This window comes from Drosophila mauritiana, chromosome X (assembly GCF_004382145.1).
Source record: "Drosophila mauritiana strain mau12 chromosome X, ASM438214v1, whole genome shotgun sequence".
Lineage (NCBI taxonomy): Eukaryota > Metazoa > Arthropoda > Insecta > Diptera > Drosophilidae > Drosophila > Drosophila mauritiana.
In genome coordinates, this window is record NC_046672.1 from 2,729,675 (window position 1) to 2,754,381 (window position 24,707).

Below are 24,707 nucleotides of genomic sequence, written 5' to 3' on the forward strand. Positions count from 1 at the left end.
TCGCGCAGGGGGGTGGGGGTGCTGGTCCCTTAACCCGCCGCCGGGCCGCTCTTTAACCCTTGTCGCTTCCTTTTTGATGGTCGCTGCGGCTGCGTTGACCAAAAGTCGTAAATTCCGTTGTTGCCATTTGCCGCAGAAAAACAGTGGGTGCTGGCGGGCAACGGTGGGCAGTGGGTTTTGCAGCAACAATGCAAACAGTGCCACAAATGCACAAAATACGAACAGCACCACCACCTACCCACCACCACCCACCACCGAACCCAGCGAAGCCAGCGAACCCACCGCTCAACGTTCGACATAATTAAAAGCGCGCGCCGTTTACGCAATTAATGAACTCTCGCCAAATTAGGCTGCGGCAGAGCGCAGACAAGCAAAATGGCCAGGATCCCGGGATCCTGGAACCGGCAACTCACTGCACGGGCCCACATGCACTGGGAGAAAAAAGGCGCCCGCCTTTGCCAGCAATTGCTGTTCATAGTGCTCCCTTTTATCCGCCACAAGGTCGTATTTTCTCACTGTGTACGAACGCACTCACACAGAGACACTGGGCTTGCGGTTTTCGCGGTCGAGGCGGGCGATGGCAAAATGGAGCTGCAAAAACCGCGCCGCTTTTTGCCGCATTGCAGGAGGCGAACCTTTGTTGCACCAAATGTGAGGTGAGCGGGGCAAGGGAACGGCGGCGGAGGGGGGCGGGGAATTCGGAAAAGCCAGGGGACCCCCTTTTCCGGCCGGGAAATGCTGGGGAGACGGCCATCAGGGAGCCGCATTAATGGCCGCCAGTAAAACAAGGCGACATTACCTAAGCCTTGTCACCACGCCGCCTGCCACTTTTTGGAGTCATTTGCACCCCAGGGGGAAACCGCTTTGGTTGGAATGGAACATGGTGCACACGGTTTATAGAGACCTCCTTACTTTTCCACTTATAACACGAAATGCATATTATTAACCATCATTCGTTCTCATTTATTTGTCTTTTTTTTTTAGCTTCCATTTCAATCTTAGTCTAAACATAAAAAATAAACAAAAACGGGTCACTTCAATTCCATTTAATATTTCATCTTCTCACTTTTCATACTTACAATTAGGCGAAAAAAAAATGTGTACTATGACTACATATTGTTGTTTTTTCTTTGCTTATATAGTGTTTGCTTCAAATGTACAACAGTTTTACATTATGTGTAATGAAATGGGGAAAAAGACACACTTCAAAGTCGTTTTGGTGGCTGGGTGGGGGGAGAGGAACAAAACCAAGGGGAAATTTAATAAATAGGAAAAAAAACGTAGTAAAAACAGTAGATATATGTTCAATTGAAATGCCTGGCTAATCAGAAACAGCACACCGATCCGCTTAAGTTTCCTTCTTCTCGGCGGGCGTTTGCGTCGCAGTCGCAATGGAAGTGGTCGAGGTCGCAGTGGGCGAAAGTTTCGAGCCGCTCGAGAGGTCCAAGTCACTGGCGCTATTCTGCAATTAGGTACGAGCAAACATATGTGGTTATGTGTGGGAGTTGATCAAAAGATTCACATCGGCGACAAGGGGTTAATATGCCATGCTATTCACGAATCAATACCAGGAATAAAACCATATCTAAACAAACCCAATTCGAATACCGAAGCCATGTTGGAAATACACAAATTTAATATTCCAATTTCATATATATATATATATGTGTTAGAGCTTGAAGCTTCTGCAGTCTTTTGCCAACTTGCTATTTTGCCCGGAAGAAAAAGGACAGAATGCCATAGTCGCCGCCATTGGACTTCCTCACCTTCATCTCCTTGCGCAGCTTCATCGACTTGCCCATGCTCTGGAGTCGGTAGCGCTCCTTGGCCCGTTCGCGTATCTTCTCGGGCACCACCCACAATGTGGTGGCCATGTTGCCCACGAAGAGCAGCAGGAACAGGCCGGACATGACGGACACGTGCCACGGCGCATCCGGCGGGCTGTAGGCCAACTTGTAGAGCGTCCACGCGTTGTACGCCTGGTAACCGTAGCCGATGAACAGGAAGGGCAGCAGGAAGCTCAGGCCGCGCCACATCCACGAGTGGAAGCCCTCGATGGTGATGTCCATGTTGTGCCGCTCGCCGAGCGCCTTCAGCCGATAGAGCAGGCCCTTCTGGTAGCCAAACTGCAAATACTGGACTATGCCTGCAATTGAGAGACACGGGATACGCCGCGATTACAATGCATACAAAGGCGGAGTTTTAACGAAATATTCTTGGAGGAGTTAGTAGGGGCGTAGTTTGGCGCAAGCTGAAATGCACAACTCACTGATGTAGACGTTGAAGTACATGAACTGCATCCGGAAGATCTGCCAGTGCTCGCCCTGTGGCCAAACCAATAGAACTCCGGCGGCGACCGTGGAGATGAAGTGGTGCGCCCGCCACCAGCCCTTGATCCTCGAGCCGTTCACCTTCAGGATGGACTCGCGAATGGTCAGGGTGCAGTAGTACCAGACCAGCAGGAATATGAAGGCCAGCTCCAGGGCCCTGCGAAGCACAAGTTGTGAGTGGGAGCAACTCATGGCAGTGCCGGAGAGTGCCACTCACCTGTAGTTGAATATCAAATTGAAGAAGGCCATTATCAGTCCAATTACGTTGAGTATTAATTTAAACTTTTCATAGTCGTCTTTATAGCGAACTTTGTCGTTTCTGTTGAGAATCGAGACATTTACATCGCCCAGGATTATCTGCAAAGAAATGGGGAGAGCAGAGCGAGGAGGTCGCCAGTGAGTTTCAGTGGGTCAACTTCGAGTCAAGTTGAGTTGATTCAACTCGAGTGGAGGAGTGGAGTCCAACTGAAATGCCCGGAACAAGACCAAAGCCCAAAGTCCTGCCATAGTCCATAACAAGAGACGCGAGAATTGTCGCGCAGGAAAGAACTTTTTCCTCACTTATTTCCCGTTTCCACTTGGAGGCAAAGTTCTCAGTTTTATGGCCTGGGCGCACTTTTATATCAGAGACTTTGGACCTCGGAACTCGGACTTCAGAGTGGGGAACTCACCTGCAAGTAGCGGCCGGATTTCGCTGGCAAGGATTGCTCGATTTCGTGCAGTTGCGCTTTGCGCTTCAAGGTCATCTTGTGCAGGTCATCGACCTTCTCCTTGTCCTCCGCCGGAACGGGCCCTTTGAACCTGACAAAATATCGATGATGATCGGGGGTCAGAATTTAGACAAATTTTGTACATAACATTTAAGGAAGGAGCGTTGGGCCAATATACACTTTGCGTCATAGAATACAGATAAGATTACTTTCTCATAAATTGAGTGTAAAGATAAAGACGGTGCCTTGTAAATAAATGTACGTAAAATAACCCTATAAATAAGATAGATTTGTTTTCGGTATTGTAAAGTGCTAAAAAAGAGTATTTTCCGTTATGTAATAACCGAAAGAACACAGTTTGAAGTATATTCAACTGTTAAGTAAAAACAATCTATACAAGACTACCGTTGGCAAAAAATGCGATTAGATTATGTGTATAAAGGTGTACTTAAACTATCGTATCAGTGGCGAAAATTGTTTTGTATTTCTTCGTATGTATTTTTTTTTTGCTATATTCCCATAAATTAACATAAAATCATTTTCGGACTTTGTTCGAATGTACATTTATTGTTTTATTGATTGTCACACGCTTCACTTTAAGCCATATTTTTGTAATAATTTATTCGCTTATACACGCAGTTATTTGTTTATGGCGGCACAATGGCAACTGTGGGGCAGCAAGAACAATTTCCACCGTCAAAGTTCAATTTAGATGCGCATAATTGATGGCCAAAGTGGGCGGGTATAGTTTATTCGGTCAATTAACAGTTACCATAAACGTATGTATGTTCCGCCTCCAGTGCACATCTATATGGCTCGTCAAAGGTGGATTTATAGTTGTTTTATCTCTGAACACCTCTAATACCCCGTTGAAGCCGCAAGCCGATGGACAGATAACGTTTACCGAGCCATGGCGATACGGCGAAATGGAGCTGACCATACTAAGTGGTGCGATTATATTTGTTTCCGCTCCATTTGCTTATGGGAACGCAACCCTCTCATCTACCCCTACTTGCCACCAATATCGTCTGGGATGATGACTTGCCAATCTGTTGCAGATTATTTCGTACAAGATAGTGGGAAGTTTCCATAGAAAAGAGCCCGAAAAAATGAAATGAAATAGTTCTTATTGTGAAATTTGACTAATTGCTCATACTACCAATTAGCCTGAAACACATTCAAATGTCTCAAATAAATAATCATTGAGAAAAGGGCGAGTCTCAAACGTAATCGCAAAATTCTCTTACAAAATCATGGGACCACAAAGGCAAAAAAAAAAAAAAAAACACTTAAAAGTGCAAACAAATTAAAAGCTTCTTTATGTACACACACCCAACCAACTCTACAATTACAATTAACTGAGATATCTAGCCAACGAAATGGTTACAAAACGCGCTTACCCAACTCTATTTGATCATTAGTGAATAAACAATATTTGAGTGTTGAGCAACGATGCTAAACGCCATTGAACTGTTTGCCAGTGTTTGCCATTGTTTGCATTCAAACACTTTCTACGGCTAGCACCACAAAACAGGAGCGAATTCCGTAACTTCGACACCCGATTTGCATGCCTCAATTAAAATTCATTTGGCTTGGAAAAAATACGGCGGAAAGCAAGCCAGCCAATCAGCGACAAAAACATCGCGAGTGTAACAGGTTTTCGTTGCGCACACTTGGAGAAAAAAGCAGAGTGCTCAAAAACATATATAATCTAGCAAAAAGGTTTCAATGTGTATCGTAGATCTTTTATTGTAAACTTAAACTGCTTGTTTCCAATGGAATTTGTGAGTTTTTTGCAGTGCAGGACCTGTCAGGTCAAGATGGTAATCAGTTGATTTTAGCTATTACTCCGCGAATTGCATAATTTATGCGACCGACTGAATGAATGCGTTTCTCGGGTTCGCGGGGTTCAGCAAACGGTTGCAACGTGACGCCAAACACGCGACACAAGGGGCAGAACTACATACATACATACATAGTATGAATAGGGAAATTAAAGCTCGCGATTAGCCAGCTAGCAATCAAACAAACGACAGGCCTCAATAAAAGTGTTAAGAATCTGGTGTTTCATCATCGCGCAGCCAGCTATTTGATTTGTGTACCCCACATTTGTGAGTGTTCGAAAGCGCGCCAATGCAAGCGATTTCTCTTCCACTTCCACTCGCTGCGAAGCCGCGCTCAAAACAAATATAAAGTATATAGTATAGAGTATAAAAGCGAAAAGCGAAACGCCTTGGCCGCACAGTGGGTCAAAGTTGAGGCGGTATTTTGCATGCGAAGTAAAGCAATTCGCCACCCTGCGGCTCAACAGAGATATTCAACAGATAATATAATTTAAATTATAATTATAATTTAAATTATAATTATAATTTAAATCGAAAACGACGAAGAGCGTGCAACGCACTTAAATCGCTTCGATCTACTATACTTTCCACTATATTTAATATCAGTGAATCATCGCATTTCAACAACAGTGAATTAAAATAATTCCCTTTTTTGTTTTGTTTTGGTTTTGGATTGAATATATACGAATTTTCAAAAACCCCTCCATCTAACGCACTTTGCCCCACTGTGCCTGCACATTTGTGTGTTTGTGTTTGCTGGGATTGCGTGTTGCGCAGGTGAGTGTGTGTACGATTGCGACGTAGGGTCAAGGGCAGCTGGTCAGCTGGTCAGCTGGGCAGTTGGGCAGTTTTGGGCTTAATTTGCAGTCCGGCAGAATGCTCCACTCCCCCTTTTTATGTTTTTGCCGAGCGTATCGGGCCAGGGGTATTTTTATGACGCGACCATAAAACACGGAGCCCGAATAGTCGCAGTCTTGGATGGACGGCGGTGAGCAAAGTCTAGGGGCTCTGGTTTATCAGAAGTTTTATCACGGCCAAGAAAAAAAAAAGAAGAAAAGAAAACAGTTGTAAAAACACTGTTTCCGAGCGATTCAACCAACAACCAACTGTTGCCAGTTCCGCGATAAGAACTGATTACGGCCTGACTAATTGCCGCAAGAACTGTGTTCCCTGCCTCGGCCCACCTAATCAACGCAAGTGCTCGAGTGCTGAAATGCGTGTGTTCGCCTGATTAGACGGCTCTAATTGATTGAAGTCAAATTCCAATCGTGCAAACAAGAACACACAGCTCAAAATCCCCGCGAAAGCGTTGGCCAAGGGGTGGGAAAATGCCGCCGGTTTTCAAGGTGCCAAAGCGATTGGAATGGAAATGTCATTGTGCAAAGATCGCGCAGCTTTATATATATAAATATATATACATAACTGGAGTTGGTTAGCAAACCCATTTAATGCAAGGAACATCTTTAATCTTCAACGCTAGAATGGGAGCCCACCTTCCCGTTGGTTCTTCAAAATAATCGAGGGTCGATGACCTCCAATACTCACTGTCGCAGAGACGTCGTTATCTGGTTCATGCGGTACCGCTGATGCTTGATCTCATTGAAGCACATTTGTTGGTGGCTGTGCAGCTGCTCCAGCAGCTCGATGTACCGCCTGTTGCAGCTCTGTGATCCGTGGGAATGAAAAGAAAAGGGTTGGAAACGGATGAGCAAGAGACCATTGAGAACACCCACAGAGGTTGCGACTTGGACGCGCGAATTTTGAATACCCTTGCCGAGCATCGAGCAACTCAATTGAAAATAAAGTTCGAAGTTCAATGGTATTATCTTTAGTTATCGTAATAAACAGCCATATAACAACTGTGAGTTCAATAATCTTTGAAAACAGGCGATCGGCATTCCATATTCCATTCCATTCTTTACTGATATCATATAAGGCAGCTGTAAAATTATTTCGATAACAGCTGTTTTTTAAAGTTTTAATTTTGAAAATCATCTGATTGGAAAAAAAGAGTATACAATTGTACATACAAATTGATGCAATTTATAGTTCAATGCTGATAACAGTGTCAAATTCATTGGAAATTATTGAGTTCTTAGCGGATTTCATTTGGCTCTTTTGGCAAGGGTATTTTTAAGAACAAGCAGCTGTTTTTGTCCAAGGTGAAAGCGACACAGACACACACGTGTGGGTGTTTGTTTGTGCGCTTGCCTCTTTCTTGTTTTCGGATTCTGGTATTGATATCTATATAGTCTTTGGGCATTACTTCTCGATTCTACAGATATATGTGTGCATATATAAATGTATATATATATAGAGTTTACCTCCAGTTCGACAAACTCCTTGTTGAGTTCCTCCCACTCGTTTTTCAGCGAATCGATATTCATTTTTGTGGTTTCTTGCGGCTTTTCTCGCCGTTTATCCTTTATTTGGCTGCTATTATTTCTCAGTTTGTTTTTGTTTTCCTATGTGGTTGTTGTTGTTATTATTATTATTATTTGTTGTATGCAACAGCTGGCAAAGAAGAAGAAGGAGATGTTGCGTTTGAGGTTAGGAAATAAACCGGTGAAAAATCAATTAAATATTTTCTGCGATTTCCCAACAAAAAAACACGCACGCACTCACACACATGCACACACACGCCAAAGCACACCCACACATTCACGTTGCCACGTTGGAAAAGCAAAGAAGCAAAAAAAAACCGCAATTTTGCTTTGCAATTGGAAAATTAACAAACAAAACTCAAAAATCAACACAACTTATGCCGCGTTCTCTTGCCTTTCGCGTTTATTATTTTTTAAAAATAAATACGTACTCGCGATGAGCACGAAAACAACCGGACCGCTACCGTCGACTAATATTTTGTTATTAACTATTTCCGCTGCACTTTTGTTTTAAATACTTCGGCCAAACACACAAAATACAACACATAAAGCGCAAAACAACAAAAAACACACTGTCCACACGCACACAAAGAGAGCGCGAGAGCGCGCCAGCCAAAGAGCGATAGATAAGAAGAGAGCGAGTGAGCATGGAAGCATGGAACTAGTTCCAGTGGAATCCAAGCAATTTCAAAATAAATATATTCTTATTATTATAGTTGCTAGTTTTGATAAATAGAAACAACACTAATATATACCCACCAATTTTTGAGATGCGTCTACACGAGGAACAAACGAGGTCAAATTTTAACGCTAATCACTCCCGATTAGGTTAGAAAAAATTAACTTAAAAGAAATAAAATTAAATAAGAATAAATATAGCTGAGAGGGAAATACATACAAATATACTGGAGCGAATTACCTGTATATATAAATAATATAATAACTAATTTCTCTTGAGACGAAATGAACCACTTGGAACTACTTGAGCAAACCGAATCGCGCGGAACTAACGACTGCCGCTCCAAGGTCGTCGAACAAAAGATGAATGTGTGTGGTGTGGTGAGCGGGTGGGAAGACAGCGAAAGAGCAACTACGAAACGTGGTGTGGTGGAGGTGAGTTATGAAGAGCGCGCGCTATTTGAAATGTTTGTATACAAAATATATTCCGGTGTTTTATTTTACGATGAATTAGTTTTTGATGATAGGTTTGAGGGTGTGTAAGTCTTTTGGTTGGAAGACAAATCCAAAGTCTACTTGTGGGATGTTCGAGTGACATTATAAAATTGTTTCTATGGGTCATATCTTGTTTTTATTGACACAAACATAATTACATTGGCTTTTGAGGGGGCAATAAACAGTAAACACGATGGTAATAATGGTAAAAAAAAACAAGCAGTTATATACGTATTTATGCCGGCTACTCCTTGCGCCGGGCCCGAAGTCTTAGGGCCAGATATGCGAGCACCCGGAAGCTCACGATGAGAATGGCCAGACCTACGTAGTCCAGCGGCAGATCGGCGGCGGAGAAGTTGAGCGTCTCCAGGATGACCTTGCCCGAACTGGGGCACGTGGTGTTCGACGAGGTGCAGCTTATTTCGCCCGGCTCCACGTCCGCCCATTGGTTTATCAGCAGACCCTCGTTGGCGTAACGGAACCATGAGAGGTACGACAGCCATTTGAGGTACACTGGCACCGAGCCCGAGTTCAAGAAGAAGCCGCCAAAGAGCAGGAAGGGTATGATAACGGGCGGACCCACGGACAGCGCCATCGAGGTCGAGGAGCTGGCGCAGGATATCAGGTATCCGAAGGACGTGGACACATTGGCCACCAGAGTGACCAGCGCCAGGCAGTTGAAGAAGTGCATCACTCCGGCCCGCAGGCCGATCATCGGATAGGCAATCGCCGTGAAGACCAGCGGCACCGTGAGAAAAAGCGGCAGTTCGGCAATCGTTTTGCCCAGAAAGTACGTGTCACAGCGATAAAGTCGACTTCGGGCCTCCCTCATAAAAACCGGCAGTTCTGAGGTGAACACCTGTTCACACATGAACACGAATATATTTAAAGACTTACAATTTTGGGCTCCGTTCATATCTTATGTAAATGAATCGAGAGCGATAAACTATATTTAGGATTTTGTTATCTAAGGCGACATGGGTGCATTGCTCAAAAACATGTGCACACCACATGAGTCAGTCACTTGAGATCGTTCCCCGCCTCCTAAAATAGTCCCTTAGTGGGAGACCACAGATAAGGTCCTCGCCGCTCAAGATAGGCAGATGTGCCCGAGCGTGGGACCTCGATAAGGCGGGGACTATTTACTTAGGCCTCTGCGTAGGCCATTTACTTTAAGATGCGATTCTCATGTCACCTATTTAAACCAAAGATATTTCCAAATAAAACCAGTTTCTTACAAAAACTCAACGAGTAAAGTCTTCTTATTTGGGATTTTACATTTGGTCAATCGAGCCTTTAATCGACTCTGCAGTTTCCCCCTACCAAAGGTAAGGAACTCAGAGAAAGGCCAGCTCCTTTAAGCATCTTACAGCTAAAGGTAGCAAAAATAAGTGACTCTTGTTTCCCCCTACCAAAGGTAAGGAACAGAGTATAAATATAAAAAGCAAAAAGATACAAAAGAATCTTTTATGTTTTAAAACAAGCACCTTATAGTCTATAGCTAAAGGTTGCTTTGTGTACCATTATAAATTGTGGTAAGGCGTGCTTGAGGCCATACATCAGCAATTGTGAAATTAAAAAGTGCATAACAAAAGTGCCTTATAAATGCTCTAATAGCATTAAATCAGCTCATAAATAGAGTGCAGTGTATATGCCATAAGAGCATAAATTAAATAAAAAGTGCCTGAAAACAGTGCCTTATAAATGCTCTAATAGCATTAAATCAGCTCATAAATAGAGTGCAGTGTATATGCCAAAAGAGCATAAATGCCGAAATAAATGGCTAAAAAACAAAAAATCTGACTGGACTACAAAAATAATAAAACGTGCCAAATAAAAAAAAAAAAATCATCTTTAAACATCAAAGGAGCCTCTACCAGCAGCAGAAGCAGCAACAACAGCAGCAGCAGAAGCAGCAACAGCAGTAGCAACAGCAGCAACAACAGCAGCAACAGCAGCAGCAACAACAACGACATCAGCTAAGTCAAAACAAGAATTTTCTGTTTATCCAAACACACATATATATATAAATACATATAAAATACATATACACGTACTATATATATTAAGAAATTACAAAAAATTTTCAAAATGATGTCAGAAAAGACTATTCAATTCCTTAAGAAGCAGTCCGAAATTATTTTGGAAATTAGAAAGTTGGAAGTAAAACCAACATTAACAGATGTAGAAATTCTAAAATTAAATGAGCTTCAAAAATGTTTCATTGCTAATCATAGCAATTTGTTAAAGATCGGCGTTGTCGATCATGAATATTTTAACGCGAAGCAGTATGATTTAATAATGATGGTGTTAGAAAAAATTAAAAATAAAAATGAAAAAATTAAGGGCGAGTCGGTAGAAAACACTTTCCCAAAATCAAACACTGTCCCTAAATCAAACCCTCCCCCTACATTAAACCTTGAAATGTGTGGTCACCCTGAAAAAGAGGGTATAGCACAAAACAACGCTTTAAAAGTAGAGCAGGCATTTCGAAATAATGTTGGCCAATTTCGAGTATATCTAGAAGATACGTCTAAACTAATAGACAGTAGTCCAGATTTCCTTAAAATAAGGAAAAATAAAATTGAATTTTTATGGCATAAAATAGATAACCTGATTGAACAGGTGAATAGTCATTTTGAGAGCTCGCTATTCGAAGAAGAAATTAGCGAACTTGAATTTGACAAACAAAATATTATTACAGCCATTAATAGTCGACTCAGTGGCACAATAAATAAAGCTGAAATGTCGACGGTTGTTAAGGCGGAGGAGTTACCAACCCTGCCTAAAATACAGATTCCCACTTTCTTTGGTGATTCCAAAGAATGGGATCTTTTTAATGAACTCTTTACAGAGCTCATACATGTGAGAGAGGATCTCAGTCCTTCTCTCAAATTTAATTATCTAAAGTCAGCATTAAAAGGAGAAGCCAGAAATGTGGTTACTCATTTACTGCTCGGCTCTGGAGAAAATTATGAAGCCACTTGGGAGTTTTTGACCAAGCGATATGAGAATAAAAGAAACATATTCTCAGATCATATGAATAGGCTTATGGATATGCCAAATTTAAATTTAGAATCCAATAAGCAAATAAAGACATTTATTGACACGATTAACGAGTCAATTTATATTATAAAATTAAAGGCACAATTACCAGAAGATGTGGATGCAATTTTCGCTCACATAATTCTTCGGAAATTCAATAAAGAATCACTCAATTTATATGAAAGCCATGTTAAAAAGACAAAAGAAATACAGGCACTTTCTGATGTCATGGACTTTTTAGAGCAAAGGCTCAATTCTATATCATCATTCTCACAGGAAGTAAAACCTGTAAAGAAAATGATTAATAATAACAAGAATAAAAATTATAGTGACAATTGTGCATATTGCAAACTACCAGGGCATTATTTAATTCAATGCCATAAATTTAAAATAATGAATCCAGCAGAACGGTCTGACTGGGTAAGAAAAAATGGGATTTGCCTAAGATGTCTGAGGCATCCGTTTGGTAAAAAATGTATAAGCGAGCAGCTTTGTTCGACTTGTCGTAAACCTCACCACACGTTACTTCACTTTGCAGGTCATAATCCAGAAAAAGTGAATACGTGTAGAACAACAGGTCAAGCCTTGTTGGCCACGGCCTTGATTCAAGTAAAGACGAGGTATGGAGGCTTTGAACAATTAAGAGCATTGATTGATAGTGGCTCTCAAAGCACAATTATTTCAGAAGAGTCTGCACAGATTCTAAAATTGAAAAAATTTCGGTCTCATACTGAAATAAGTGGAGTATCTTCCACAGGAACGTGCATCTCCAAGCACAAAGCGGTTATTTCGATAAGAAATTCTCCGAAAAATTTAGAAATTGAAGCAATTATTCTCCCAAAACTTATGAAGGCACTTCCAGTCAACACGATTAATGTTGATCAGAAAAAATGGAAGAACTTTAAATTAGCCGACCCCGATTTTAATAAACCGGGTCGCATTGATCTAATCATTGGAGCAGACGTATATACTCACATTCTGCAAAATGGAGTTATAAAAATAGACGGTCTCCTTGGGCAAAAAACTGATTTCGGGTGGATAGTTTCTGGATGTAAAAAATCCAAAGGAAAAGAAACCATTGTAGCCACAACAATAGAAATAAAAGAGTTAGATCGCTACTGGGAAGTGGAAGAAGAAGAAAAAGATGATATCGAGTCTGAAATCTGTGAAAATAAATTTATCAAAACGACAAAAAAAGATTCAGATGGGCGATACATTGTGTCAATTCCATTCAAGGAGGATGTCACCTTAGGAGATTCAAAGAAACAAGCGATAGCTCGTTACATGAATCTGGAGAAAAAACTAAAAAGAAATGAAAAACTTAAGGTTGACTACACTAAATTCATGAATGAATACATGGATTTAGGACACATGATTGAAGTGAGTGATGAAGGCAAATATTTTTTACCGCACCAGGCAGTGATTAGAGATTCAAGCCTTACGACCAAATTGAGAGTAGTTTTTGATGCTTCAGCAAAAACTACGAATAACAAAAGTTTGAACGACATAATGTGGGTTGGGCCACGAGTTCAAAAAGATATTTTTGACATTATTATTAAATGGAGAAAATGGGAATTTGTTGTTTCGGCAGACATTGAAAAGATGTACCGACAAATTAAAATAGATAATAATGATCAAAAATATCAATATATTTTATGGAGAAATTCTCCAAAAGAAAAAATTAAAACATATAAATTAACCACAGTCACTTACGGAACTGCATCTGCACCATATTTGGCTACCAGGGTTCTGGTAGATATTGCAGATAAATGTAAAAACCAAGTTATTAGTGCAATAATTAGGAATGATTTCTATATGGATGACCTAATGACTGGAGCTGATTCGGTAGAGGAAGCTAATAAATTAATAACATTAATTCTCCATGAATTGCAGAAAGTTGGATTCAACTTAAGGAAATGGATTTCCAACAATTCCAAAATATTAACCACTGTGGAGGACACAGGGGACAATAAGGTTCTCAATATTATCGAAAATGAATGTGTTAAAACTTTAGGACTAAAATGGGAACCTCAAAATGATTTATTTAAGTTCAGCGTAAATTGTAATGATGAATCAAAAAATATAAATAAGCGCGTTGTGTTATCAACGCTAGCAAAAATATTTGATCCGTTAGGATGGTTGGCACCAGTCACGGTTTCAGGAAAACTTTTTATTCAAAAACTTTGGATAAATAAAAGTGAATGGGATCAGGAATTATCCATAGAAGATAAAAATTATTGGGAAAAATATAAAGAAAATTTATTATTGTTAGAGAATATTCGAATCCCAAGGTGGATTAATTCAAACAGTTCTTCAGTCATTCAGATTCACGGATTTGCGGACGCCTCCGAAAAAGCATATGCTGCAGTAGTCTATGCTAAAGTAGGACCTCATGTTAATATAATAGCTAGCAAAAGTAGAGTCAACCCTATAAAAAATAGGAAGACAATTCCCAAACTCGAGCTGTGTGCAGCTCACCTGCTTAGTGAATTAATCCAAAGACTAAAAGGATCAATTGACAATATAATGGAGATCTATGCTTGGAGTGATTCCACGATTACCTTAGCATGGATTAACAGTGGTCAAAGTAAGATCAAATTTATAAAAAGAAGAACGGATGACATTCGGAAATTAAAAAATACTGAATGGAATCATGTTAAGTCAGAGGATAATCCAGCAGATTTAGCATCCAGGGGAGTGGATTCTAACCAGTTGATCAACTGTGATTTTTGGTGGAAAGGTCCGAAATGGCTAGCAGACCCAAAAGAACTTTGGCCTCGGCAGCAGTCTGTAGAAGAACCTGTCTTAATAAATACGGTATTAAATGACAAAATAGATGATCCTATTTACGAATTAATAGAAAGGTATTCCAGTATAGAAAAACTTATACGTATAATAGCATACATAAATAGATTCGTGCAGATGAAAACAAGAAATAAAGCCTATTCATCAATTATTTCAGTAAAGGAGATAAGAATAGCGGAAACAGTTGTTATTAAGAAACAACAAGAATACCAGTTTAGGCAAGAGATAAAGTGCCTTAAAATCAAAAAGGAAATCAAGACAAATAATAAAATATTGTCATTGAATCCATTTTTGGACAAGGATGGGGTTCTAAGAGTTGGAGGAAGATTGCAAAATTCCAATGCAGAATTTAATGTTAAACATCCAATCATTTTAGAAAAATGCCACCTAACAAGCTTATTAATAAAAAATGCTCATAAGGAAACATTGCATGGAGGGATAAACCTAATGCGAAACTATATCCAAAGAAAGTATTGGATTTTCGGGTTGAAAAATTCGTTGAAAAAGTATTTAAGAGAATGTGTAACGTGTGCAAGGTATAAACAAAATACAGCTCAGCAAATAATGGGTAACTTGCCAAAATATAGAGTGACGATGACATTCCCGTTTCTTAATACTGGAATAGATTACGCAGGTCCTTATTATGTTAAATGTTCAAAAAATCGTGGCCAAAAAACATTTAAAGGATACGTTGCTGTATTCGTTTGCATGGCCACCAAAGCCATACACTTAGAAATGGTAAGCGATCTAACTTCAGACGCATTTTTAGCAGCACTCAGAAGATTTATTGCTAGACGGGGAAAATGTTCCAATATCTATTCAGACAACGGAACAAATTTTGTAGGAGCTGCAAGAAAATTAGATCAAGAGTTATTTAATGCAATACAAGAAAATATAACGATTGCAGCGCAGCTTGAAAAGGACAGGATTGATTGGCATTTTATTCCCCCGGCAGGACCTCACTTCGGAGGTATTTGGGAAGCTGGAGTTAAGTCAATGAAATACCATTTAAAGCGTATAATCGGCGACACTATTTTGACTTACGAAGAAATGTCAACTCTTTTATGTCAAATAGAAGCATGCTTAAATTCAAGGCCATTATACACTATAGTTAGTGAGAAGGACCAACAAGAAGTTTTAACACCAGGTCATTTTTTAATTGGAAGACCACCTTTAGAAATAGTCGAACCAATGGAAGATGAAAAAATCGGAAATTTGGATAGGTGGAGACTTATCCAAAAAATGAAGAAAGATTTCTGGGTTAAGTGGAAAAGTGAATATTTGCATACGCTCCAGCAAAGGAATAAATGGAAAAAGGAAATTCCTAATATAGAAGAAGGGCAAATAGTTTTATTAAAGGATGAGAATTGTCATCCTGCAAGATGGCCTTTAGGAAAGGTGGAAAAGGTGCATAAGGGGAATGATGATAAGGTCCGAGTGGCTAAAGTAAAGATGCAGGAAGGATATATCACTAGACCCATTACTAAAATTTGTCCCTTGGAAGGAATAAAGTCTGTTGACAAAAATGAGGCTGACCAAGAGCCAAAAAGACGAACTAGAGCGACTCTAAAAGTTACTGGGTAGAGTTAGAAAAGAAAAGTAGTTGGTTGTTTAAGGTTCCTGCGAATTCAAAAGTCCGTCTGCAATGTACTGGCTCTCAAATTGAATTGTTTGATTTGCCTCAGCAAGGAGTTTTAAGCATTGCGCCATATTGTACGGCAAGAACCGACGATAAAATTCTAGTTGCCCACCATAACATTCAGTCCGAAAGTGAAGAATTATTATCAACACCTTATATAGGAGAAGTTAGTGAAGTGCCGAAGATTATTTGGGATCCGCTGAAACTATCAATATTAAATCATACTGAGGAATTTAAACGATTGAATAATGAAATTAAATTTATGAAAGAGAACCATCAAAAATTGAAAGATTTACATTTCCATCATATTTCCGGACATGCTGGATTAATTATTGCTTTAATACTAATGATAGTATTAATAATATATTTCATACGGAAATGTGCTGTGCAACAAAGAATGCAAGCAATAACCTTTGCAGGTCCGTTGCCAGTACTATAAATATCAATAGTAAATAAACAATAAAATAATATAACAAATAAAAATATACAGTCCACTATATCGTTGTTTAATAGAAAATGTACTTCTACATAGAAAAAGCAAAATGTTTAAAATAAGTTAATTGAGTACAAATTGTTGAATTAAAAATAATATAAACCATAATTGTAATCCAATAAAATTAAAAGCCAGAAAAACTAGGCCCATTGAAATCTTAGTTGCAAAATAAATGAACATATATCAAATAAATACAGTCCACTACTGTTATAAATGCAACTAATATACTAATGTACATCTCAGCTTTGCTGGCCCTTTGGCAGAATGTTCACACATGAACACGAATATATTTAAAGACTTACAATTTTGGGCTCCGTTCATATCTTATGTAAATGAATCGAGAGCGATAAACTATATTTAGGATTTTGTTATCTAAGGCGACATGGGTGCATTGCTCAAAAACATGTGCACACCACATGAGTCAGTCACTTGAGATCGTTCCCCGCCTCCTAAAATAGTCCCTTAGTGGGAGACCACAGATAAGGTCCTCGCCGCTCAAGATAGGCAGATGTGCCCGAGCGTGGGACCTCGATAAGGCGGGGACTATTTACTTAGGCCTCTGCGTAGGCCATTTACTTTAAGATGCGATTCTCATGTCACCTATTTAAACCAAAGATATTTCCAAATAAAACCAGTTTCTTACAAAAACTCAACGAGTAAAGTCTTCTTATTTGGGATTTTACAACACCTAAATCGAATAATTCATGAGAAGGAATCTCAATTATTGAAATATTCTAAGGAAGACTTACATTAATCGTGGCAAAGACGTTTTGGAAGGTCATGTTGGTCAGGAAGAGGAAGATGGCTCCGTTGATGTTCATCACACCCACTTGCGTGAGTTGTTGGCCCAAAAAGATGAGGCCAATCAAGATGGCAACCATCTGGAAATTGAAATGTTACTTGCATCTCATTAATTCATATTCAACATGTTCGCGAGTTAAATGAAATTTATTTGTCTTCTGCAAAACTATTACATCTCATTGAAAAAAAAAAACTAAAAAGGGTGTGGGATCAGCCAATTCTATCTAAAATCTAGCGAAATTGTTTCCAAAAATAGTATATCACTTGTTTCCACTGGAACCACTCACCGTTGTCTGAATAAGTCGCACTTTTACGAGGAGTGGTTCCTTGAGCACCGACAGCCAGGATCGCCACAGGACCGCCCGGAACTGCATGAACCAGGTGGCCTTGTAGGTGTACCCATTCTCCGGCTGCTCCAGTGGCTTCTCCAGATTTTTGGTGGCCAACAACTGCTCCATATCCCGGGCTACTTTGCTAATCGCAAAATTGTCGCAGATCTTGGCGATCCGATCGCGGGACTCGATCTCCCGTCCGGGCACAACGGCCAACACCTGTACGTAAAAGTCCGCCGGATTGTAGTTGGTGGGACACTGGGCGCCCACGCTGGATAGGAATTGAGATGTAATGCAAGATACCCTTAACAAACACACCGCACTCACTAGGAAAAGAAGTCGACGGCTTCGCTGGGAGTGCCCAGGAAAGCTACCCTGCCCTCGGCCATCAGGAGGATCTTGTCAAAGAGCTCAAACAGCTCGGAGGACGGCTGATGGATGGTCAGGATGACGGTCTTGCCCTTCTGCGACAGCTTCTTCAGCACCTGGACGACGCTGTGGGCGGTGAAGGAGTCCAGTCCGGAGGTGGGCTCATCGCAGATCAGAAGCGGCGGATCGGTTAGAGCCTCGGATGCGAATGCCAGACGCTTCCTTTCTCCGCCGGACAGACCTTTCACCCGGCCGGGCACACCGATGATCGTGTGCTGGCATTTGCTGAGCGAAAGCTCCTGGATCACCTGGTCCACGCGGGCCACTCGCTGCCGATAGGTCAGGTGTCGTGGCATCCGCACCATGGCCTGGAAAATGAGGTGTTCCCTGGCCGTTAGGGAGCCGATGAAGAGGTCATCCTGCTGGACATAGGCGCACCTGGCCTGCATTTCCTTGGCGTCCACAGGTTGGCCATTGAGCAGTCGCATCCCGGATGGCGATACTTGGATGCCCTGCGGCGATCGAAAGGCAAGGGCATTCAGCAGGGTCGTCTTTCCGGCGCCGGAACTGCCCATCACGGCCAAAAGTTCGCCCGGATAGGCCACGCCGCAAACTGGGTTACAAATAGTATAGGATCCTCTTAAGATTTCACACAGACTATCCGATTGCGAATAGAAACTCACCGTTCTTGAGCAAATGCTTCCTGGGCGCCGGTATGTGTCGCTCGTTGCAGAAGAGCCCGCGTGTCCGGTTGACCAGCTGCCGCCATCCGGAGCCCGGCTGATTGACGGCCCCGAAGATGTCCATGTTGTGCCAGGCATAGGTGAGGTTCTCGGCTACCTGGCCGCTCCCCGAACCGGAGTCCTCTGGCGGACTGGGCGGCCGGAGCGTGCCGTAGTTTTTGGCCTGCCCGAAGCCCTGGTTAATGCAGCTCTGCGAAGCGGCTCCGCTGTCACCCTGCAAAGAAAAGGGCTCTCAAAAATCAACAAATTATCTAATCCCGAACAAAACGAAGTATCCTATGAAGTAGGTGTATACTTTATTTTTTGAGTGCATCCAGAAAAGGTTGCAAGCTGAAAACTTTTCAATTTCACGGCGTTCGTCCATAAAAACGAAGACGTCTGTGCATAAATCTAGCCCAGCCTGGCTAATCCCTGCTCCGTCGTCCCTGTTTCCGGGCACTAACCCCCCCTACCCCCTTGGAGGAGGAGCCCATCTGTTTAATAAAAATGCCCAAGACCCGAGTTTTCCAAGTTTGCCAAAAAGGAGATGGCGAGGCCTATTTAAAATGTGCAAATTAGGGCTGGCACTTGGTGGACGGCCTTGAAAGTGGGCGGTGGGCGGTTGAGGCGGCCGGGGTCACAGGTCGTCGGGCGATGGACGATGGGTGGTGGGAGTGGTTCCAAGGTTCCTCCACCATGTTGCCACTTCATAAGACAATTGCGAGTGTAAATCGCCGGCATCTTCGGCTTTTGTTTGGGGACTTTGAGCTCCGCCAGTTTTGTTTTTATTAAATATAAAACTTGAAGGATACTTTTGCTATATAAATGGGACCTTCTTTTTTGGGTGGTGGGAAAACTCAATCATTGTAGATAAGTGCAATGAGTATCTGTTAATGTAGCTATTTTACTGGAGCGCACATCTAATAGTGTTCAAAACTACTGCTGCTATTGAATTTAACCTTAAAACCCGAAATACAAATTGTTATTAACGTTATTTATTTACGGGTAAAGTGATTTCCAAACCCACTGAGCCGTCAGTTTTCGCCCAGGTGGGGCTTCCCTTTCGAAAAGGCGGTAACCGAAGACGTTTGCGGTATGGTCAAATCGAGCCACCCCCTTCCCGCCCCAACTTCCCGCCCCATGCCACTTCCGCTCGCGCATATTTTCATTTTCATAAACAATTTTCCGTTTTCCATTTGTGGGGTTTCTTGCCATCGCAGCGGCCTGCGGCAAAGCATAAATAACAGGGATCCACTAATTGGCGTCCAGGCAAAAATAAAATGGGAAAACAAGACAAAATGATGGCCACAATATGGAAAGCATTTTATCCACCGCTGCTCTCATAATAATTTGTATAAATAATCATAAAAAATTAAGCAAAAAAATGCAAGCAAATGAGAAAGGCAAAATCCGAGGAAGCAGAAGAAGAAGAGGGCCAAATAAAAAGCTGACATTCAATAAAAGCAAGAAAAAATAATGTCCACCTTGCACTCAGCGCCTGGCGGTCCTGGCTACAGTAAGCCCTGCTTAGAACGGTCACTTTTGAAACAATTTAAAATTAAATTTATTTTGTAAACAACTGGAGGAGATTTCTCGTTTACATTACATTTTATATATGTCAAGGTAAAAGACTGAGAACTGTTGCATTTCCTCCTTAGCGAGGCTTCACTGCTCATCTTCTGCTGCGATGCTTTGACAGCTTATTCTTCTAGGCACTCAGTGTCCAGTTTTTGGCCTTTTACCAAAAAAAAGAGGCGGAATTGGTGACGTTACGAGAGGTAGACGCGAAAAAATGTAATATCCGTTTTCAGGCACTCCTCGAGCAGAGCGAGATGGCCATATGGCGGGGAAAGACAGAGAGAGAGAGAGAGAGAGAGACCTGGCGAAATTGTTTTCACAACAAATGAGGCCGAAAAATGTTATTAAAAAGTTTTCTTTTCTTTCTGTTTTCGCCGTCCCTTTCCCACTGGGTTTTCTTATCTTCTGCCTGTCTCTGGTTCACTCTCCCACCTTTTCCCTATTTTCGTATTTTGCTGAAATAAGTAGCGTAAGATGCTACATTTCATATTTATTTAATTTTTTGGCTTACTTTTTACTTTGCGTGCTATTTTTGAATTACTTACGAAATGCGAAGGAAACTCCCGGAGTGGGCGATAGATGGCGCTGCGCAGGCAGGCGAAGGAGTGTCGCTTTTTTTTGATGAACTTGACAAATTGAAATGACTGAATAAAGAAGCGACTCAATTTGTTCTCCCGCCCGTTTTGTCGATTGTGCGAGTGGCTAATGAGTGCACTCAAAAGTCATTCACTTTGATGAGAACGAAATACTGAAGGAGGCGCAATTATTCAGCGGAAAACCTCACGACCACTCGATATTATTAGGGAAATATCGGAGCGTAAACAGCCCAAAGTAACATATGGTATACAATACAAGGTACATATAAATAAAGATGTTTTAAAATATTCCATAGATATCATATTTAGTCTTTCCCCAAAGAATTAAAGTTCTTATCTCTCGTATAACTTTTTGAGACTTTTCAAAATTGTTTCAAAGAGCCCGGGGGTAGATATGCATATCATACTCACTTATTTATTTTGTTATACAAGCCGAGGTGCTAAGAATTTGAAGCGAGATACGTACGCAGATGCCAAGATATCAGATGCTGAGCCTGAAGCATTCGTCTAGCCAAATAATGACCCAGATAAGACAAGATTGTACATTTTTCGTCGAGCGAGACGTGCAAACAACGAGGTATTAAGATCATGTAGGAGAAATGGATACGGATACAGTATCTAGTATCTAGTATCTGGCAACCCCCGAGTTATAGACACCCAACAATGTTGTTGGCCAACTTAAGCCGATAAACCAAACCAAGCCGACTCCTCCTCCCCCACACACCCTCTGGTTATGCGTCCCTAATTACGATCTACTACTTCCAAATAAATATCTGCTTGCTATATTTATAAAAAAGAATATATTCCTAGAGAAAAGTAATGCCTTTCGATGTCTCGATCATGATATGATCTCAATAGTTGTCTCTTATAACATGTTCAGCTACCAGAATAATCCGTTTCGTGTCACTATTTGTTTGTTCGGTTGCGGTTTGGGATTTTTGTGGGTCGCAGTTCTCACGCCGCAGACCATTTGATGTTGCAATCGCTGTTCCTATGGATCAACTGATCTTAAGACATATGCACAAGACATATACTCACATTGTTCAGATGCTCGGCGGATGGGTGTTTGCTGCCTCCGCGAATCAGCAGCTCCTGATCCTCTTGGCCCATTGCCGGGATTTTCCAGACTTTCTTCCCTGCTTTCCCCGCCCAAAACCAATCACCCAATCACTCAAAAAACAAAAAAATATGAAGCGAGAGGAGTTTTGGCACAGCACTTCGTGTTTAATTGATGGCGTAAACCGCTTGGCGCTTCGTCACGAAACCGCTGACAAAATGCAACTGAAGGCGGACATTGACGCTAGGTAACGCTACAACGGTGGCGAAAGAGACAGCTGACGCGACAACGAAAGAGACGGCGACATGTCTGCGGACAGAGAAGGAGGCAAACAGCGCTGACTTTGAGTGGAATGACATTTTGAGTGAGAGGTAATCGAAAGAACCTGGTACTCCAAATACCCTAGGATCGAAGTAAATTAAATCCGATAGTTTGATGGTTTTATTTACTAACATACATACTAGTGACATCATTTGTGTTTAGCTAATGTGTTCTGTTCAAAAATAATTAAAAACTCGACCACCTTTGCTCAAATATGATAGTACCCCACCTGGGCAGTACTCATAAGCTGAGTGGCTGTATTTGAATACTGATTAGGGAGAGTGGGAAGCGTCTTCTTATCGTGAATAAGAGAGGTCTTGTTAATCCGCCTGTTGTCGTCCCGTTTCGGGGGTTTGCACTGTACTTTGCATGCATGATTTATCAAACGGCGACTGTTGATGATGCGCACTCCGGCCCCGTTTCCCGTACGCCAACCCGCGCCCGCACCCGTACTGCGGACACTCCGGTCGTTGTCGTCATCGTTAGCACCTCATCTCAGGGCCCGGGAATCATGGACTGCCGCCATCAGCTGTCCGGGCATTATCAATCTTCATCATCGGGCCAGTTGGTCCGGGATATGGATCCCGACTGGGACGGGTTCGCCGGGAGGCTATCAATACCATTTTCACGGACGATGTGGTAACAGGTTAGCAGTTGCAGTTGTCGAATCTGCGGGAATTAATTTGCTAACGACGATTAAGTGGTCTTCAAATGAAAATGGTTTTATTTGACAAGTCAGCTCGGATACTGAATGTTTGGAAAACCTTAGATAAGTTTGATTCGATTTGCAAGTTAGTTGTTGTAGAAGTAGTACCATTATTTCTTGTACCAGTTTTAGTACATATATGTTTTGCTCTAGAACAGCTTTAAAGTTCGAACTAAATGATTTTCCTATTTCACTGCAGATCTTTGGCTGAAACAAAGTCAGCTGTATGTTCGGTTCGTAAGAGACTTCCTTTGTGGTTTGATCTAGCGACAGACAACAAAGAAACGGCAATGTCCCACTCAAATTCGCCAACTAACCGAGTTTTTCGCTCAGTGACACTTTTGGGGCTTCTCCAACGTTGCTTGAGTGGAGCTCGAAGCGGGTTTAGAGCGTCTTGAAGTTCGTGTTCGTGTGTGTTTGCCATCACTTACTCACTCAAATGTTGTAAACTTTTTGCACTTAACAATTTATTGTCACTCGCCTGTCGCAGCAGCGAAAGAGCTGAAAATGGCATTAAAACAAAAAGTGCTTAAAACCGATTATGAAATGCTCTAAGGGAAAGCTGTAATTAATTAGTTTGCCGTTTTTTATGCGCTCTAAATCAATAATAAAGTTCATTGCATACGTATAAGTATGCAGTTTATTTTTGTGGAGTGGCATTAACTTGATTTTTGCGTATTAGCCCTGCAAGTTAACATTTTAACAGCTCATTAAATAATTGTTGTATATTTTCCATACCTTTGGATTCTTTCAAAATGCTTTGCTATTCCACAATGCAATACGCCACATGGAAAAGCGAAAAGGAAGTAACTTGAACTGAAGCGTAGAAAGTTTTTTTCAACACACACTTTTATACTCTCTCCGCACACTCACACCTACACATATATATATATATATATATAGGCAAAGGTAAATCCCCAGCCATTGTCACAGGAAGTGCGGTCTGCGGGATGGGGTAAGCTGGAGTGAGGTGGGCTGACTTAACCCCCAGATTTTCTTGCCTCTGTACGTTTAACCCATGCAAATTATTGACGCGGACAGCGGGCTCAATAAATCTGTGTGTGTGTGTGTGTGTGTGTGAGTGGAGAAACTTTTGCTAGCTGCACGCTAATCAGACAGCTTTCTAGTTCATTGCTTTGGTACCCCATTCCAAGGGCCACGCCCCCAACCTCTCCATCCTCAGCCAGCGCCCACTTTCATCTAAGGCACTCAGTTGGCTGTAATTGCAAAGTAAATCAGCGCTGCCATTTGCCATGGCCAAAAAGTACGATCCATGGGAAAAAGTGGCAAATGTGCGGCAGGGGGGAGTTTTCCGGGGGCCAAGGATTATGTGAGGGGGCTGCTGCCAAAGTTTGGGCAACTTTTAAAGAGAGGAATGTGTTATGGGTTCGGGTCACATAGTTAGTTAGTCGCACAACTTCAAACCAAATGACGTCGAAGCCATGGAGTTAAACGTTTGTCAGCCATCGAGGTGGAGATTTATGTGGAAGTGCCAAGAAAGATGTGAGTTGAAAGTTTACAAGATATTCCTCCGTTTCAACCGATTTAAATTAGTCCCAGCTCCGTGCGGAGTTGGACAGATGCAGATGCTCAGATACGTATATACTTTATTAAATGTAAATTCAAAAGCGTGTGTGCCTCTGTTCAAAGAAAACCCTTTAACCCGCGGTGTGCTCCCATTTATTGGTAAATAAAATTCTATGGTCCTTGGTGCTTTGGACGTTTTTTGGCCACCCTCACTTTATTTTGCTTCTACACTTCGCTTTTATGTGTCATCAATTCGAGTTCCGTTTGGCAATTTG

The 24,707-nt window shown here is 41.6% G+C and overlaps 2 protein-coding genes across 4 annotated transcripts; both read right to left on the minus strand.

The window, feature by feature from the left end:
- Window positions 1-1,031: 1,031 nt before the first annotated feature.
- On the minus strand, window positions 1,032-7,292 carry LOC117148667 (transmembrane protein 120 homolog). Its single transcript, XM_033316182.1, has 7 exons — window positions 7,209-7,292; window positions 6,430-6,548; window positions 3,002-3,131; window positions 2,548-2,687; window positions 2,270-2,487; window positions 1,767-2,146; window positions 1,032-1,462 (listed from the first exon to the last, which is right to left on the minus strand). Exons 1-7 carry the CDS (start codon window positions 7,269-7,271, stop codon window positions 1,349-1,351), a joined length of 1,164 nt encoding a protein of 387 aa, XP_033172073.1. The 5' UTR covers window positions 7,272-7,292; the 3' UTR covers window positions 1,032-1,348.
- Window positions 7,265-22,111, minus strand: LOC117148666 (protein white). Of its 3 annotated transcripts, XR_004459913.1 has the most exons (7): window positions 21,860-22,111; window positions 18,609-18,882; window positions 17,884-18,538; window positions 17,512-17,827; window positions 17,173-17,304; window positions 8,028-8,111; window positions 7,265-7,349 (listed from the first exon to the last, which is right to left on the minus strand). XR_004459913.1 is itself a non-coding variant. In XM_033316181.1 (6 exons), exons 1-6 carry the CDS (start codon window positions 21,929-21,931, stop codon window positions 8,079-8,081), a joined length of 1,482 nt encoding a protein of 493 aa, XP_033172072.1. In that variant the 5' UTR covers window positions 21,932-22,111; the 3' UTR covers window positions 8,027-8,078. The 3 variants fall into 3 exon arrangements, 2 of the variants coding, with proteins under 2 accessions (XP_033172072.1, XP_033172070.1); XM_033316181.1 differs by lacking the exon at window positions 7,265-7,349 and having other exon boundaries at window positions 8,027-8,111; XM_033316179.1 differs by lacking the exons at window positions 7,265-7,349; window positions 8,028-8,111 and adding an exon at window positions 8,544-9,300 and having other exon boundaries at window positions 21,860-22,110.
- Window positions 22,112-24,707: the final 2,596 nt, after the last annotated feature.